The sequence below is a fragment of the Mobula birostris genome, chromosome 7, assembly GCF_030028105.1.
Source record: "Mobula birostris isolate sMobBir1 chromosome 7, sMobBir1.hap1, whole genome shotgun sequence".
Classification (NCBI taxonomy): domain Eukaryota; kingdom Metazoa; phylum Chordata; class Chondrichthyes; order Myliobatiformes; family Myliobatidae; genus Mobula; species Mobula birostris.
Genome location: NC_092376.1, coordinates 58,454,802 through 58,472,339, shown reverse-complemented (window position 1 = coordinate 58,472,339; position 17,538 = coordinate 58,454,802). Strand labels below are relative to the sequence as shown.

General features: G+C 40.1%; 1 protein-coding gene across 1 annotated transcript in view; it reads left to right on the top strand.

The window, feature by feature from the left end:
• The first annotated feature begins 530 nt into the window (after positions 1–530).
• Positions 531–17,538, top strand: part of LOC140200228 (interleukin-18 receptor 1-like) — a 48,437-nt gene continuing 31,429 nt past the window's right edge. The window contains exons 1-4 of the mRNA XM_072263233.1: positions 531–595; positions 6,559–6,641; positions 12,221–12,500; positions 13,618–13,798. Of these exons, the coding sequence (XP_072119334.1) occupies positions 6,569–6,641; positions 12,221–12,500; positions 13,618–13,798 (534 nt within the window). The 5' untranslated portion in view covers positions 531–595; positions 6,559–6,568. The remainder of the gene's footprint in view (positions 596–6,558; positions 6,642–12,220; positions 12,501–13,617; positions 13,799–17,538) is intronic.

Here is a 17,538-nt window from a genome sequence, read left to right as displayed (position 1 = left end):
CTAATCTACATGTTGGAAAGAAGTGAACGAAAATCTAAAAACTGCAGCGAAAACAGCAGATGCTAGAAATACTCAGCAGGTAGGATAGCGCCTGTGGGAAGAATCCTTTCGCTTTGCATAGATGTGTTTTTCCCCCTGCCGAGAGAAGCATTGACCCAGGGTAACGCTTGTCCTCCTGGGCTCTGACAAGTTTCTTTGAAAACTGAAACGTATTGTTTTTGTTCGCTGCAACGACGGAAGAATCCAGAAGGCAGGCTGACGTGCTCTGGCATAGAAATATGGCGATGATTTGCCTACAGATTTGTAAAATAATCACGCCCAGAGAATTTTAGTCCCGGCCCAAAAATTCGACTGCTTATTCTTCTCCATTGATGCTGCGTGGCCCGCCCAGCCCCCCAGCATTTTGTGTAAGTTACTCTTGATTTCCAGCAATTGCAGAACCTCTTGTGTTTAAGAGAACTGAAGACCGCTCTTGCCTGCCCCCGGGCGTCAGTCCACGCCCACTATAAATCCAGAACCTGCCGGGCAGCTGAAATACTCGTCATTTGAACGGATCAGCTTTCTTTTCGGAGTAAAAAGCAAAGAAAACTAGCAGGTACAGTAAAGGAAATCGGAGTTTAAGAACTGTTGGAAGGACCCAGAGAGCTCTCCTCCCGCAGCAAAGAAAGCACGACCTGGAAAAGGATGCCATTTTCCCCACAACGTACATTTATCTTGCTTGTTCAGTGATCTATCATTCCAGCATCATTCGAATGCGAGGACAGGTATTTTGGAAAGGATTGTTTTCTGGACCGGTAAGGATCTTGCCCTTGCGAGAGGCGCTGTTAAATGTTAAAGTCACGGCCGGGTGTTCACTCGTGGAGCCCTTGGCAATGGGACTCGGTTTGAATTGCTCCATACAGGGAATTTGACATACACTACGTTTAGAACCGGCCTGCCAATTAACACTGTGGTTACAACACGAGACCGGGAATAAACACATGCTTTTAGATCGCCTGACTTATTGGAGTGTTGCACGAGTCAGTACGGGATGTATTTACAGTTTACATTAATGACTCCTTGATGTTGCCGATTTTACAAATCTGGGTATTAAAATTCGACATTAGTAGAAAAGATACTGTCGATTAAGGGAACAGGCAAAAAGAAGCAAACGGGATATAAAGTGGTTACGTGCAATATAATGGCAAGAGAGCAGATATGATCATGAAGGAAATATTAGCATGGAATTTTATTTGCCTGTGGCGTTTTGTGAAAGGAAGTGCAACTAGTTAGGAAGACAAATAGCAAGTTGGTCTCAAGAGCAAGAGGCGTCGAGGACAAATGTAAACTAGCCATGCTGAGTTTGTATAGTGCTGCACCTGGTGTGCTACAAGCTCGTGCATAGATTGGCTAGATTTATCCTAGGGTTCAAGGGTTGGGCCAGATGAAAAGTTTGAGGAAGTCGAGTTGATAAGCATTTGGGATTGTAGGAAAAATACACTGGTGTTGAAGTATAAAAGATTCTGAAAGGCATTGATAGGGTAAATTCAATCCAACAGATCTCATCCTCAGCCTGAGGAATTAAGATCTGAGTGCATAGAATATGTGGTCATCTACTCATCGATGAAGAAATATTTGAACCTGGCAAGTTGTACATCTTCAAATTTTGTATTCCAAAAGCCCGTGGAAACCGAGTGTTGACAATATTGAAAACTGAGATTGCCAGAGTTTTAGGCACAAATAGAATTCACGCGCATTGATATTGAACAAGAAAATGGACACAGCGGAGGATTAGCTATATTTTTACTGAATGGTGGTACAGTTATGAGGGTCTTATGCACATTTTTGGCCCTATTTCTTATATTCTCGTGGTAACACAGGGTGTTGCTCCTCCTTTGGTTACTGGTGAAAGGAAATATGCCTACTTTGTTGGCTTAAGTCAACAATAAATTGTACCATTTCTATTCCAGACAGTTACCATCCACTGTAACCCTAACATCTTCTAAAATTAAATATATATATATTTCTTATGTTAAATCTTTACAATAATCTGAAGAATAACCCAGACATAAACATTTCAATTGTTGAAACTTAGTGCTGCTCTTTAAGGGACAATTTCTCAGACTTCGCTGTGAACACACAGGCACTATTCTGGGAACAGTGATACCACAGACCGCATGATTTCAAATGGTTGGTTTCTGCTGCCTTGCCAATTTATATCTTTTGTGTTCTTAATGTAAGTCATCTTGGTTCACTACAGTTGTTTTTCATCAGTTGAAGATTAAACATAGAACCACTAAATATAATGCCATAGACTTAAAATCAAGGTAAACAACGTCTTCACACAAATTAACTTTGGTAAAATATCTGCATTTGACCTATGCATTTTCACTCAATATGTGAGTTCACAAGTGCTGAAATTAACTGAAGGAGAGGATTCCTTCTCTGTTGACAGCAACAATTTTATGTGAGTTATGCTCCAGTGATTTAAATTAATTGTCTGAACACAATTATTTTTTGCATAAACTAACCTTTGACATGATATCAATACAGATTCAAATTGCAAGAAGGAAGTTATTATTTCAGACCAAGACACTGGAAGAGGAAAGTAATTAAAGTTACCATGTAATTGATTGTCCAGTCTGCACAGGCTGGTACCTCCTAATCTTCACCAGCTAACAGGAGCCAACTACCACTCATTTCTGACTCATCACCCTGCACCCTATTTAAACCCAGCTCTCATCCACAGCCATTTGTTTATCCATCAACAACTTGCTCCTAGCCTTCAGTTACCTTGTTGTGTTAGCTATCTGTCTTCTCTCGTTTTGTACCCTTCACAGCTTGTTATTTTGCAATTTATTAGTAAAATATTGTTTACTGCTGAATCTTCTCTGCTGCTGTGGTTTTATAGAGCTGCCTCTATATTTTTTAACAGTATTTACTGTTAAAGTAGCTACTTGTGCTATATTTGCACTTAATTATAGACTGGAGTGTTCAAATAGCAAAAGATAGCACAGAGGTCAAATCAGTTTTGCACATTGATTCATTTCCAAACCTAGCTCTTCTGCATGCTGCTAGTGGTCATTAGATGTTCATGTGTCAATCTGTTTTTGAAAGTGGACCATTTACTCTGTGTGTGTGTGTGTGTGTGTTGGTAGTCTGTCATTTTCTGACAGTAACGTGACTTGTGTGAGAGGAGTTTAATAGTGGAAAAAACCGATGCACTGGGGCTGTTCCACTTTCCCGGCATCAAAAATCTTGCTCCAGTGGTACAAAAAATTGCCAAGACGTCCTCAGCTGCTGTGGATAGCCCTGACACCTTCTGTGCCTTGTCGTGCCCTTCCCTCTCCCAAAGCAGTGCAATACTGCCTTCTTGGCAGTTGGATCTTGTAGTTGACCTCAACTGACCCAAAGGCCAGAACTGGCTTTGCAAGCTGGGGTGGACATATCCTTATCTCACCGGGTTTGGAGGTCCCCTGGTTTCAGCCACCTGTTGAAGCGGTGTTCCGAACGTGGTCACTGTCACATGCAAACAGTTACTCGGAATCACAGGTGAGAGCTGGGTGGTGGGTGGGGACCAAAGGTAGATGAGCTACCCCTGGCAAACCCGCCACCTGCTACCCCTCCCTGGACACCGCATACACCCTACCATTTACTGTATATACAAATCACTGGGTGTGTTTGTCTTAAAGTATCCAATAATTATTTGTCATTGGGACTTCTTTACAACCTTGAGTTCACTGCTAGTTGAAAGGCCTTTTGCCATTTCCCCTAAAACCATCCACTGACCCACCTCCCCAGCACCACTAGTGCCAACCCCATCACTCCAGGTACGTAGGCCAGGACACCCGGCATGTGAGATTATTATACATCTAGCTGTGGTCTGAAAAATCTTAGATTCTGCTCTTTACAAAAACTCATCCTGCCTCTTTGGATCTCACTTTTAAGAAAAACTGAACCAAAGCCAAAAATGGGATCAATTTAAAACTTTCATGAGAGGTAAGAAAAAAATGGCAATGTGCATTTTATGATTAACTTTTGATATCAATTGGTTTTCCTTGGTCAGAAACGGAAGACAAGATACTAATTTGATTAAATAAAACCCTTTGGCATCTTTTGTGTAAATGTGTAGGATAGATTACAATAGCAAACCTTCACTGCTGAGTAAACAGTAAAGCTCATACATTTTCTTATATTTCCAAAAGCATTTTATAAAGTTCTCTTTAGTTGTCTTTGCTATGTTTGAAATATAGTATTCTTGTATATTGCATCACATTTTTGTAATTTGATTCCAATAACAAAATACAATCCACATTTAGCACAAGTATTTGAGTAGGAACTTATTCCCCATATCAGAATCAGAATTAGAGAATCAGAATCAGATTTAATATCACCAGCATATGTCAAGAAATTTGTTAACTTTTACAGCAGCAGTGCAATGCAATGAAATACGTGATAAATAAATACAGAGAAAAAAATTGAACTACAGTAAGTATGTATGTCTATTAAGTAGTTAAGATGAAATAAGTAGTGCCAAAAAAAAAATTAAAAAAGTAGTGAGGTAGTATTCAAGGGGTCAATGTCCATTTAGAAATCAGATGGCAGAGGGGAAGAAGCTGTTCCTGAATCGCTGAGTGCGTGCCTTCAGGCTTCTGTACCTCCTTCCCAACAGTAACAGTGTGAAGAGGACATGTCTTGGGTGGTGGGGATCCTTAATGATGGATGCTGCTTTCCTAAAGCGATGTTCTGTATCTGTCCACTCCAGTAATCAAAAATGAAGTTGTTTCACATTCTCAACTTTGTTACTAAACCCACCCTAAAATAAAAAAATCTGAAAATGGATTACAATCAAGAGAAAACAAATTTCTTTCCCTTGTATTCTACTTTCCATAGATACAAACAATTATGAAAGCAACATTTTGTTTCACTTCAGCAGTTTTGTTTCAACAGAAACATGTGATTTGTCTTCACGTAGATTACTTTTTTGTCTAAATCTTCTGTGTCAGGGATAGAGAAAAAAAAATTGTTGAGTATGTTCATACCAGTATCTTTATTGTCTCTGAAACATTTTAATGGAAGTTTTTTGTTGATTGGCAAAAACTCATAGCAAATATGGTGTTAATTTCAAATTAACTTTTGCTGACCTTAATCATGCCATCAGTTTTGCTTATTTAATATCCTAATAAAAATACTGTAAAGCGATACAAAACTGTTCCGATTGGCTTCATAATCTTTACCCTCAGAAACTTAATTTTATTACATAATCATGGTGAACATATTTTTTCTTATTCCAAGCCCAGCTCATCTAGTGACTGCATCCTTGAAACCCCAGATTCCCAGTGCTTCAGATTTAAATTTGCTAGCTTGTGTTAAGTTTCTTACAGCTTTCTTTTCATCCCCTTAATAAACAATGGACCCACAACTACCACTTCTAAATGGTTAGTTCTTCTAAATCTGATGTTTTGAGGATCCACCCTTCCTGTACTTCTTTTATCATCAGCTATGATCTTTCCATTTAATTTACACTCTTATTAGGTCCATCACCCACTCTTGTTTTCATTGGAATTCTTCTTTTTAATTAGACTTTTGATCAGTATTGTGAATAACATTTTTCTTTAGCAGTATAGAACTACCATCTCTCTATGAAGTATCTTCATGTCACAATTCTACATGGAATATCAGGATAATCCATCATGACATTTTTATACAGAATGTGTGTATTTTGGCTAATACACTCAGTAACTCACATTGATTATTTGGGGTGCATGTTGTTTTGATTTACTTGTGTGAATGAAAAATAAGTTAGCGGAAGTATTCATTAGTAGAATGTTTCCATTATCTTTTAGTGTTAATGACCCAACGTTTTAGCAGGAGGCATATTGAAAAGTGTCTTCAGACCAGAAGGGATTGCATAAAGTATTCAAAGGCAAGTTAACCCACATGGAGGAGCGTATAATTTTGAGCTGGAATTCAAGAAAGCTTTTCTTTTCACCGACTCTGTCATTCTGATGAAGAGCGCTTTGGGATGTTAAGCCTCTTCTGATGGTTGTAAATGTTTAGTTCTATTATTGCTCTTGAAAATCTTTTTAATACCATTTATTTGCCAGTATTAGGTTTTGATCAGGTAAATGTATCAGCCCCTAGAGTTTGAAGGAAGACTTATTTCTGCTTCAGGTTCTGGAGCCAATGAGAGATACAATGCAAAAGTAGACAATTTGGTCCAGTAGACAACTAGTTCTGCCCCAACCATTAACTACCCAATTATGCTATTTCTACATTAATTTCATTTATTATTATCTCATCAATGCTCCCCAGATTCTACCATTCATTGACACACCAGGAGCTATTTACAATGGCCAATTACCCTATCAATGTGCACCTCTTTGGGCTGTGGAAGGAAACTGGGGCACCCAAAGGAAACCTACATGGTCACAAATAGCATGTGTAAACTCCACATAGAGAGCACCCAAGGTTGGGAATGAGGCAGCAACTCTACCAGCTGCACCATTCTTTTCTTTGTCCGTGTCTTTTACTGCATTAAGGCAAACTATGTTCTCATGATTTTAATCTGAATTTCAGGATTTTCAGGATGGTCATGATGCCTTGGATGATTTTTCTACTATTCACCACAGCTGAAATGAGAAATAAATACATTACTGAAAGTAAGTTATGCAGGACATAATCTGTGTGAAACACTTAAAGAAATAAGTTGTAATTCACAATGAATATAAATTGTGTTCTGAAGTATTATCACACAGAAATACTAGTCTGAAAGGAACTAACACATACATTGAAAGGCCTTGATAAAGTGGACGTGAAGAGGATGTTTCCTAATGTGGGAGAGTTTAAGACCAGAGGATACAACCTCAGAATAGAGGGTTGTCCTTTTAGAACAGAGGTGTGGAGGAGTTTCGTTCGCCAAAGAGTGGTGAATCTGTGGAATTCATTGCTACAGGCAGCTGTGGAGGCCAAGTCTTTGTATATTTAAGGCAGAGGTTGATGTATTTTTGATTGGTCAGGGCATGAATGGATATGGGGGGGGGAAGGCAGCAGATTAAGGCTGAGAAGAAAAATGGATCAGCTATGATGACTTGGTGGAGCAGACTTGATGGGCCGAATGGCCGAATTCTGCACTTATATCTTATGGTCTTATTTCGTCGTCTTTGTCAAAATGTAAAGTAAGCTTGAAAATTAAATCAGTTCAGAATTCAGTAAAAACGCTCCATGTAATTGGTAGAGAGAAGAACAGAACAGGAGAATCAATTAGTAAGAGACAGAATAACTGAAAGTAAAACTTTCTCTGGTTATGCTAGAGGAAACCGATACAACTATGTGTTCTTTGCAGAGACAGCAGAAAATAAGGGAGAAGTGAGGAAACAACAGAAAGAAGAGACAAACACTTCTTTATGGTGGAAAATATACCAAACAAAAAGTCCCAGAAATTGCAGAGAAACAGAAGTTTAGTTAAAGAGAAGAACTTACTTATGCTGAAATTGCTTGCTAGTGAGGGAATGTAATGCAGATATTAATGAACAAAAAGCCAGTTAATCACTTGGATCTAACAGTTTACTGGATAGGTGCTGTAGGAAATAATTCTGAATGGTATAGAATAGTCCCCTTGAAAAGAAAATGTTATCATGCTATTCAAGAAAGTGATGGATGAACCTTATGATAGTTTTCTATGCCATACTGACAGAGGGAAATGACTATCAATTATTCGGTTCCTGGCGAAAGCACACTTTCAAAATCTCAATACAATTGCGCAGAGTTCAACAGAGTTTTGAAAGTAGATTATGTTTCTTAATCTTGATTTCTGAGAGCAGATAGTTAATGAAAAATGGAAAGGTGGCCCCTCCAATCATTTTACTGTTTCCCTCTCTCCTGCAGGGTACTACCAGAATGTTCTATTCTTGAATTTGATTTCCAGCTTCTGCAGTTTACGTTTGCTTTTCATATAGGGAAAACTCAGTATTAGAGTTTTAAATGAGTCATTGAAAGTAACCATACAAGAGATAAACAGATATGAGGTTACCACACTAGATAAGACTAATGATATTGGGGTATTTTTCCTGTTCATTCATTGAGTTGCTGATATAATCAGCATTTCCTTCCGTTGGGAAGGTGGTGATAAGCAGCCTTCTTGAATGCTGCAATGCTTGGGTTGATGGCACTCCCACACTGATAATAAGGAAATGGTTCCAAGACTGTATGAAGCGGATACTTTATATAAAAGTAAGGATGGTATTTGATTTGCCGGGGAATCTGTGTGCAGCTGCTGCTGCACTTGCCTTTCTGATGGTAGAAGGTAAATGTTATGTGCAGTTGAAGAACCCTTAGCTGCAGTGGCGTATTCTGCACATGCTGGCCCAATTTTTTCCCTGTCTGTTAGAGTTTTAAAATCTATTTATGGCCAAGCCCCTCTCTATCCCTCTACCTTCAATGTGATGTTTTCTATGCATTGCTCAGTAACTCAATAGTGTCTTCAGGCATCTAGGCCCCAAGTAACAAACTTTCTTTCCAAACTTTCCCAGCACTGGTCTCCTTCAAGACAAACCTTAAAACACAATAAAAATAAAAACAGAACATGTTGTTAATACTCAGCAGGGCATGCCACATCTGTGGGAAGAGAAACAGAGCTATCATTTTGAGTCTTTGAGCTGAAACAGCACTTTCTGATTTTATTTCAGATTTCCAATATCTGCAGTGATTATTTTTAATATAAACACATATCATTGACCAGAGTCTTAAATAGCTTGTATAATAACTTTTTAGTTTCAGGATCAGGGTGCCAGGGTCAGGGACTTCTTTGATTGGGTTCACAGCAATCTTAAGTGGGAGGGTGAGCAGCTGGAAGTTGTTGTCCATGTCAGTAACAATGATATGGACAGAAAGGGTGACAAGGTCCTGCAAGTGAGCTCAGGGAATTAAGTGCCTAGTTAAAGGACAGGACCTCCAGGGTTGTGATCTCAGGATTGCTACCTGTGCTACGTACTTGTGAGGCCAGAAATAGGAAGATAATACAGTTTAACATGTGGCTAAAGAAAAGGTGCAAGAGGGAGGGCTTCAGATATTTGGATGATTGGGTTTTCTTCCAGTGAAGGTGGGACCTGTACAAAAGGGATGGTTTGCTTTGATCTGGAGGGGGACTAATTCCTCAGTGGAAAAGTTAATGTTGCATGGGTGGGTTTAAACTGGTGCTGCAGGGAGATGGGAACAGGACCGCCAGAGCAGATAGTGGAGTGCTTGTGGAGAAAGATGGTGGTTAAGTCTGCACACAAAGTTAGGAATCGAAAGGTTGAGCGTAGTGGGACTAAAGTTTGAGTTGTGTATATTTCAATGCAAGAAGTATTATAGGAAAGGTGGATGAGCTTAGGGCATGGATTGGCATGTGGAGTTGTGACTTTGTAGCTGTTTGTGAGACTTGCTTACAGGAGGGGCAGGACCAGCAGCTCCACATTCCAGGGTTCTGTTGTTTTAGATATGATAAAGCAGGAGAGATTAAAGGGGGGATGGCGGGAATACCAGTCAGGGAAAATGTCACGGCAATGCTCTGTCACGACAAGCTGGAGAGCTTGTCTACTGAGGCTATATGAGTGGAACTGAGAAATAAGAAAGGGATGACTACCTTAATGGGATTATATCATAGACCACCCAATAGTCAGCAGGACTTAGAGGATCAAATTTGTAGTGAGATCTTAGACTGTTGCAAGAAACGTAAGGTTGTGATAGTAGATGATTTTAACTTTCTACATACTGACATACTGTGAAAGGGCTGGATGGCATAGAGTTTGCCAAATGTGTTCAGGGAAGTTTTCTTAATCAATACCTAGAGATCCCACCTAAGAGTGTGATACAAGATCTGCTATTAAGCAATAAGACATGGCCGGTGACAGAAGTTTGCATCCAGTGATCTTAATGCGATTTGTTACAAGATAATCACGGAGAAGCATAGGTACGGTCTTTGGGTTGAGATTCTAAATTAGAGAAATGCCGATTTTGATGGTATCTGAAAGAATCTGGCACCTGTGTATTTGGACAAAGGTCTCTGGCAAAGGTGTGCTTGGCAAGTGGGAGGGCTTTGAAAGGGAAGTTTTGTGAGTACAGAGTTTGTATGTTCCTGTCAGAAAGAAAGGCAACAATACAAGGATTAGGGAACCTTGTTTTTTGAGAGATATTGAGGCCCAGGTTATATAGGCAGGAAGGAACAAAAGAGGTACTTGATAAGTGTAGGAATTGCAAAAGAACACTTAAGAAAGAAATTAGGAGGGCTAAAAGGAGGCATGAGGTTGCCCTACCAGCAAGGTGAAGGAGAACCTCAAGGGCTTCTGCAGATTTATTAAGAGCAAAAGGATAGGGAGGGATAAAATTAGTCCTCTTGAAGATCAGAGTGGTCATCTATGCATGGAGCCAAAACAGATGGAGAGATCCATATTGACTGGGGCAAAAAATGGATTTTTTGCCTCTGTATCTACTTGGGAGGTGGATGCAGAGTCTATGTAAGTGAAACAAAACGGCAATGAGCTTATAATCCATATACATAGTACAGAGGAGGAGCTGTTTATCACCTTGAGGCAAATTAGGGTTGATAAATCCCCAGGGCCTGGCAAGTGTTCCCTTGGACCTGTGGGAGGCTGGTGCAGAAGTTGCATGGGCCCCAGCAGAGATATTTAAAACATTCTTAACAATGGGTGAAGTGCCAGAGGATTGGAGGATAGTTAATGTTGTTTTGTTGTTTAAGAAGGGCTCTCAGAATAAGCCAGGAAATTATAGACCAGTGAGCCTAACTTTAGCCATGGCTAAGTTATTGGAAGGTATCCTAAGGGACTGGATGTGTGAGTATTTGGATAGAGATGGTCTGAATAGGGATAGTCCTCTTGGTTTTGTGCATGGTAGGTGATCTTATAGAGTTTTTTGAGAAAGTTACCAGGAAAATTGTTAAAGGCAAGGCAGTGGATGCTCTCTACATGGACACTAGCAAGGCCTTCAACAAGTTCTAATGGGAGGTTGGTCAAGAAGGTTTAGTCACCTGGCATTCAGGATGAGGTAGAAAATTGGATTAGATATTGGCTTTGCAGGAAAAACCAGAAATGGTAGTAGGTGGTTGTGTTTCTGTCTGGAAGCCTGTGACAACTGGTGAGCCGCACGGATCGTTGCTGGATCCATTGTTGTTTCTCTATATCAGTAATCTGGAAAATAATGTAGTAAACTGGATCAGCAAATTTTTAGATGGCGCCAAGACTGGGGGTGTAGTGGACAGGGAGGAAGGCTATCAAAGCTGGCAGCAGGAGCTGGACTAGCTGGAAAAATAGGCTGAAAAATGGATGATGGAACTTAATGCAGACATGTGTGAGGAGTTGCACTTCGGGAGGATAAACCAGGGTAGGACTTGGATGGTGAGCAGTTATTCAGAGGGATTCTGGGAATACAGATGTATAATTTCTTGAAGGTGGCGTCAAAGGCAGATAGGGTCATAAGGAGAGTTTTTGGCACATTGGACTTTATAAATCAAAATATTGAGAATTGGAATTGTGCTGTTATGTTGAAGTTTATAAGACATTTATGAGACCTAATTTGGAATATTGTGTGCAATTTTCATTATCTACCTACAGGAAAGATATCAATAAGATAGATAGAGTGCAGAGAAAATTTACAAGGATATTGCCAGGAATTGAGGACCCAAGTTACAGGCACTTCATTCCCTATGGCGTAGGAGAATGAAAGGAGATTTGATAGAGATATGCAAAATTAAAAGGGGTTTAGATAGGGTAAATACAAACAGACTTTTTCACTGAGGTTGGGTGAGACTAGAACTAGAGGCCATGGTTTAAGGATGAAAAGTGAACTGTTTAAGGGAAACGTGAGTGGGAACTTCTTCACTCAGAGGGTAGTGAGAGAATGGAGTGAGTTGCCAGCAAAAGTAGTAATGTGGGTTCTATTTCAACTTTTAAGAGATAAGTAAGTGGATGGAAAGGGTATGAAGGGCACGGTCTGAGTCCAGGACGCGGCAGGTTCATATTTTGGCCGATAGACTAGATGGGCCAATGTGGTATATTTGTGCTGTTTTGTTCTATGACTCTATGAACGTCAGATTTTGCCTGATAATATCATTGTATACTTTTTAGATTATTTCCTTGTTTTGATTGATGTTTCCATTTGTTGAACATGTAAATATATTTTATCTTATGGAGTAAATTGCTGCTGTATTTTAAGGAAGTGTTCTTAAAAACCATTCTATGTTTAGGATATGAAATTAATATCTTTCCGCCATTTCAATCTACAACTGTATTTGTTCATGATGGAGAACATGCCCGTTTAAGATGTCAGCTGTGCAATGAATCCAGTCCAATTGACATGAATGACCTTCAAACACATGGATTTACAATCTCTTGGTTTAAAGGCAATTCCAAAAGCGGAGTTGTGGAACTTTTAGACAATGGGACCAGAATTGCTGCTCAATGGCCCTTATTAGGATTTTGGCCTGCATCTGTCAAAGACACTGGAAGATATTTTTGTTCTGTCTTGTAAGTAGCGTTGAAGGTTACTATCTAAGGTATGGGAGAGAACGAGGGTGGTAGGGGCAGGGTGAAGTGGGGGCAGTGATTTACACCTCAGCCAATATAAGCAATCTATTCCCCTCCAAGCTGTCAAGCCTTTTCAGAATTTTTTTTCGTTTCGATGACTTAACTTTTAATTCATCTAAACTTCAAAGAGTATAGGCCAATCAATTTAAACTTTGCTCATGGTAATTCTTCACACCCCTACACTTGGCACCATGTTCCATCAAAAATTCAGAACTTCAGGGACAGATTACAAAGCACTGGCATTACTATGTAACTTATTTAGTTCTATCAATGATGGATGGATTTATTATCAAGTGTTCTTCCTTGCAAATTGAATATCATTACATATACCCATACCATCTTCCATCTGCCACTTTCTATCCACTTACCCAACCCTTCCTATCTTTAATATGTCTTCTTCAGTTTACTTTCTTAAATGGCTTTGTATCATTATTGGACTTGGGTAATATTTGATCCCTTCATCTGTGTTATCAACATTGAGGATTGAAATACAGGGGGCCTAGAACTGAAATCCTTGCAGAAACCCATTATTTATTGCCTCCCAACTTGAAAATCACATGTTTATTGCAACCCTCTGAATTATAGATTTTAAACAATCTTTTGATAAGGGGAGTGCTTAATTTGCTTTAAAAAACTAAATATATTACATTAATGGTTACCCTTTATCTATCTTCATGCTAAAATACGTCAAATGGGCTTGACAAACGGGATTTCTCTGTTGTTCAGCTAATTCTGCCTTATCACCATATAGATTTCTGAGAATCCTGTTATTGCTTTCTAATAATGGAAAGCTGCAGTTGTTAGGCTAATTGGCCTGCAGTTCATATTCTTTCCCTGTTTTCTTTCTGCTTTTTGATCTTCCCGAATCCGGGAATTTTGCTGGTACCACCAATGCATTCACTACAGTCACTTCATTAAAAACCTTAAATTATGGAGCATCAGGTGTGCAGTATTGACCAGCCCCTGGCTTCATTATTGTCACAAGGACTTTTTAATGTATTGTAATTAATTATATCATATTCTTCACTTTAAAACCACCATTCTTTTCACTTAACAGCAATGGAACTCACAACATTTCAGGTCCAAATGTAAGTTTGTATGTTATACCAATCAGTGAAGGATGTTACAGTAAAGAAACAGAATATACCCGGAATGGATGCATTGGATCATCAACTCGATTGGTTTGTCCACACATGGAAGAGTTCAAGGATAACGCAAAAGATCTGAAATGGTATAAGGTGATTAGCTTCTGCTTAATCTATTAACCCACCAGTTTTAGAAATTACTCTTTGCTTCGAAAGCACTCCGAAGAGGAAGTGTGAAACATCACCTGTTAGAAGGTTCAATGTAGGCAAAACCTTGCTGCTTCCAAAATCGTAGGGGCTTTAAATATGAAAGGCTTTGACTCATGGAACTGTTGTGACTGTGGTCGAAGTCACCAAAGAGACACTGAAGTTGGTGATATAGAAGTCTTTATTCATCCTAACAAGCAGGCAACATTTTGGAGACTCTTTTGGTAGAACCAAAAAGTACATCACATTTTTAGATTAGATTAGATTATGAGAACACTCAGTCCTCTTTTATTGTCATTTAGAAATGCGTACATGCATTAAGAAATGATACGATGTTCCTCCAGAGTGATATCACAGAAAACAGGACAAACCAAAGACTAACACTGACAGAACAGCATAATTATAACATATAGTTACAGCAGTGCAAAACAATACCATAATTTGATAAAGAACAGACCAGGGGCACGGTAAAAATAAGTCTCAAGTCCCGATCGACTCCCGAGTCCCCGATAGCGGGCGGCGAAAGGGAGAAACTCCCTGCCATAAACCCTTATTATCAATGATAACATTAGGTGATTCAATAATTACAATGGCATTGTTTATTGCAATACTTTAAGTTGACAATTAGTTCCTTTGAGGTATATATTTTCAGTGGAAGCACATTGTAATTGATAAGACACATCTGAAGGTCCAAATGCTTTGTTGAGAGAGAATAATTAGCATAGATATCCTAAAAAACTTCAGTCACTGAAAATTAATGTTGTTTGGGCTGTCTTTGAATACACAAATGCCATGGGTACACAAAAGCTATTGAATGCTCTCCAACTCTTTCTACACTACGTTTACAACTGCATTGGCACTGCTTCATGCACTCATGTTGAGCTTATCAATTTCGTCAACTTTGCCTCCAGCTTCCAACCTGTCCTTAAATTCATGTGGTTAATTTCTGACACCTCTCCACTCTTTCTCGATCTCTCTGTCTCCATCTCTGCAGCCAAACTTTCTACCAACATCTTTTATAAACCTGCCAATTCCCACAACTTATCTTAACTATACTTCTTCCTACCGTGTCTCCTGTAAAAATGCTATTACCCTTTCTCAGTTCCTTCATCTCCACCGCATCTGTTCCCAGAATGAGGCTTTCCTTTCCCGGACATAGCAGAGGTACTTAATGAGTACTTTGCTTCAGTATTCACTATGGAAAAGGATCTTGGTGATTGTAGGGATGACTTACAGTGAACTGAAAAGCTTGAGCATGTAGATATTAAGAAAGAGGATGTGCATCAAGTTGGATAAGTCACTGGGACCAGATGAGATGTACCCAGGCTACTGTGGGAGGCAAGGGAGGAGATTGCTGAGTCTCTGGCGATGATCTTTGTATCATCAATGGGGACAGGAGAGCTTCCGGAGGATTGGAGGGTTGCGAATGTTGTTCCCTTATTCAAGAAAGGGAGTAGAGATAGCCCAGGAAATTATAGACCAGTGAGTCTTACTTCAGTGGTTGGTAAGTTATTGTAGAAGATCCTGAGAGGCGGAATTTATGAACATTTGGAGAGGCATAATATGATTAGGAATAAACAGCATGGCTTTGTGATAGGCAGGTTGTGCCTTACGAGCCTGATTGAGTTTTTTGAGGATGTGACTAAACACATTGATGATGGTCAAGCAGTAGATGTAGTGTATATAGATTTCAGCAAGGCACTTGACAAGGTACCCCATGCAAGGCTTATTGAGAAAGTAAGGAGGCATTAGATCCAATGGAATATTGCTTTGTGGATCCAGAACTGGCTTGCCCACAGAAGGCAAAGAATGGATGTAGACGGGTCATATTCTGCATGGAGTTTGGTCACCAGTGGTGTGCTTCTGGGACCCCTACTCCTCGTAATTTTTATAAATGACTTGGATGAGGAAGTGGAGGGATGGGTTAGTAAATTTGCTGATGACACAAAGGTTGGAGATGTTGTGGATAGTGTGGAGGGCTGTCAGAAGTTGCAGTGGGACATTGATAGGATGCAAAACTGGGCTGAGAAGTGGCCGATGGAGTTCAACCCAGATAAGTGTGAGGTGGTTCATTTTGGTAGGTCAAATATGATGACAGAATATAGTATTAATGGTAAGACTCTTGGCAGTGTGGAGGATCAGAGGGATCTTGGGGTCCGAATCCATAGAACATCTAAAGCTGCTGCACAGGTTTGTCTCCGTGGTTAAGAAAGCATACAGCACATTGGCCTTCATCAATCATGGAATTGAGTTCAGGAGCCAAGAGGTAATGTTGCAGCCAAATAGGACCTGGTCAGACCCCACTTGGAGTATTGTGCTCAGTCCTGGTTGCCTCACTACAGGAAGGATGTGGAAACCATAGAAAGGGTGCAGAGGAGATTTACAAGGATGTTGCCTGGATTAGAGAGCATGCCTTATGAGAATAGGTTGAGTGAACTCGGCCTTTTTCCCTTGGAGCGACGGAGGATGAGAGGTGACCTGATAGAGGTGTATAAGGTGATGAGAGGCATTGATCATGTGGATAGTCAGAGGCTTTTTCCCAGAGCTGAAATGGCTAGCACGAGAGGGCACCGTTTAAAGGTGCTTAGAAGTAGGTACAGAGAAGATGTCAGGGGTAAGTTTTTTACGCAGAGAGTGGTGAGTGCGTGGTGACTGTGGTTGAGGCGGATATGATAGGGTCTTTAAGAAACTCCTGAACAGGTATATGGAGCTCAGAAAAATAGAGGGCTATGGGTAACCCTAAGTAATTTCTCAGGTAAAGACATGTCTGGCACAGCTTTGTGGGCCAAAGGGCTTATATTGTGCTGTAGGTTTTTTATGTTTTGATGGAGGACATCAAAGATGTCCTCCATCTTCAAGGAATGGGGGTTCATCCACCATTGATGCTGCCCTCACCCACATTTCCTCCATTTCCCGAACATCTGCGCTCACCCTATCTTCCCATGGCCTTAACAAGTACAGTTCCTCTTCTCCTCACTTACCATCCCATGAGCCTCCACGTCCAACATATCATCCTCCACAACTTCCACCATGTTTAAACAGGATTCTACCACCAAAGACATCTTTTCTCCCTCCCCCCATGCTCTGCTTTCTGCGAGAACCACTCCCTCCATGTCTATTAATCCCTCCCCACTAATCTCCCCTACATTTACCAGCAAGCAACAGATATGTTATACTTGGCAATTCACCTCTTCCCTTGCCAGCATTCAGTTCTTCCAGGAGAGGCAACACTTTCACCTGCAAATCTGTTAGGATAATGTATTTTTTCTGGTGCTCCCAATGTGGCTTCCTCTACATTGGAGAGAGCGGATATAAATTGAGGGACCACTTTGTTGAGTACCTCTGCTCCATCTGCCAAAAACAGAATTTTCCAGTTGCCAAACATTGTAATTCTGATTTGCTCTCCTGTTCCGACATGTTGGTCCATAGCTTCTATCTTGTGAGTGTTGCTCTGGATTTCCAGTATCTGCAGAATCTCTTGTGTTTATGATTGCCTATACCTATGACTATGTTTGATATGCTAAGTGACAACATCAGCCTGGTCTGCTAGCTTGAACTCAGTCACAGTGGTGCTATTAACTTTGCTGTGTTGCCTGGTTTGATGCAAGCCAATTAACACAACCCCATTCTCTTAATATTTGGCTGTTGCATATGCAAACTATTAGCCTGTGGGCCAGCTAAACTTC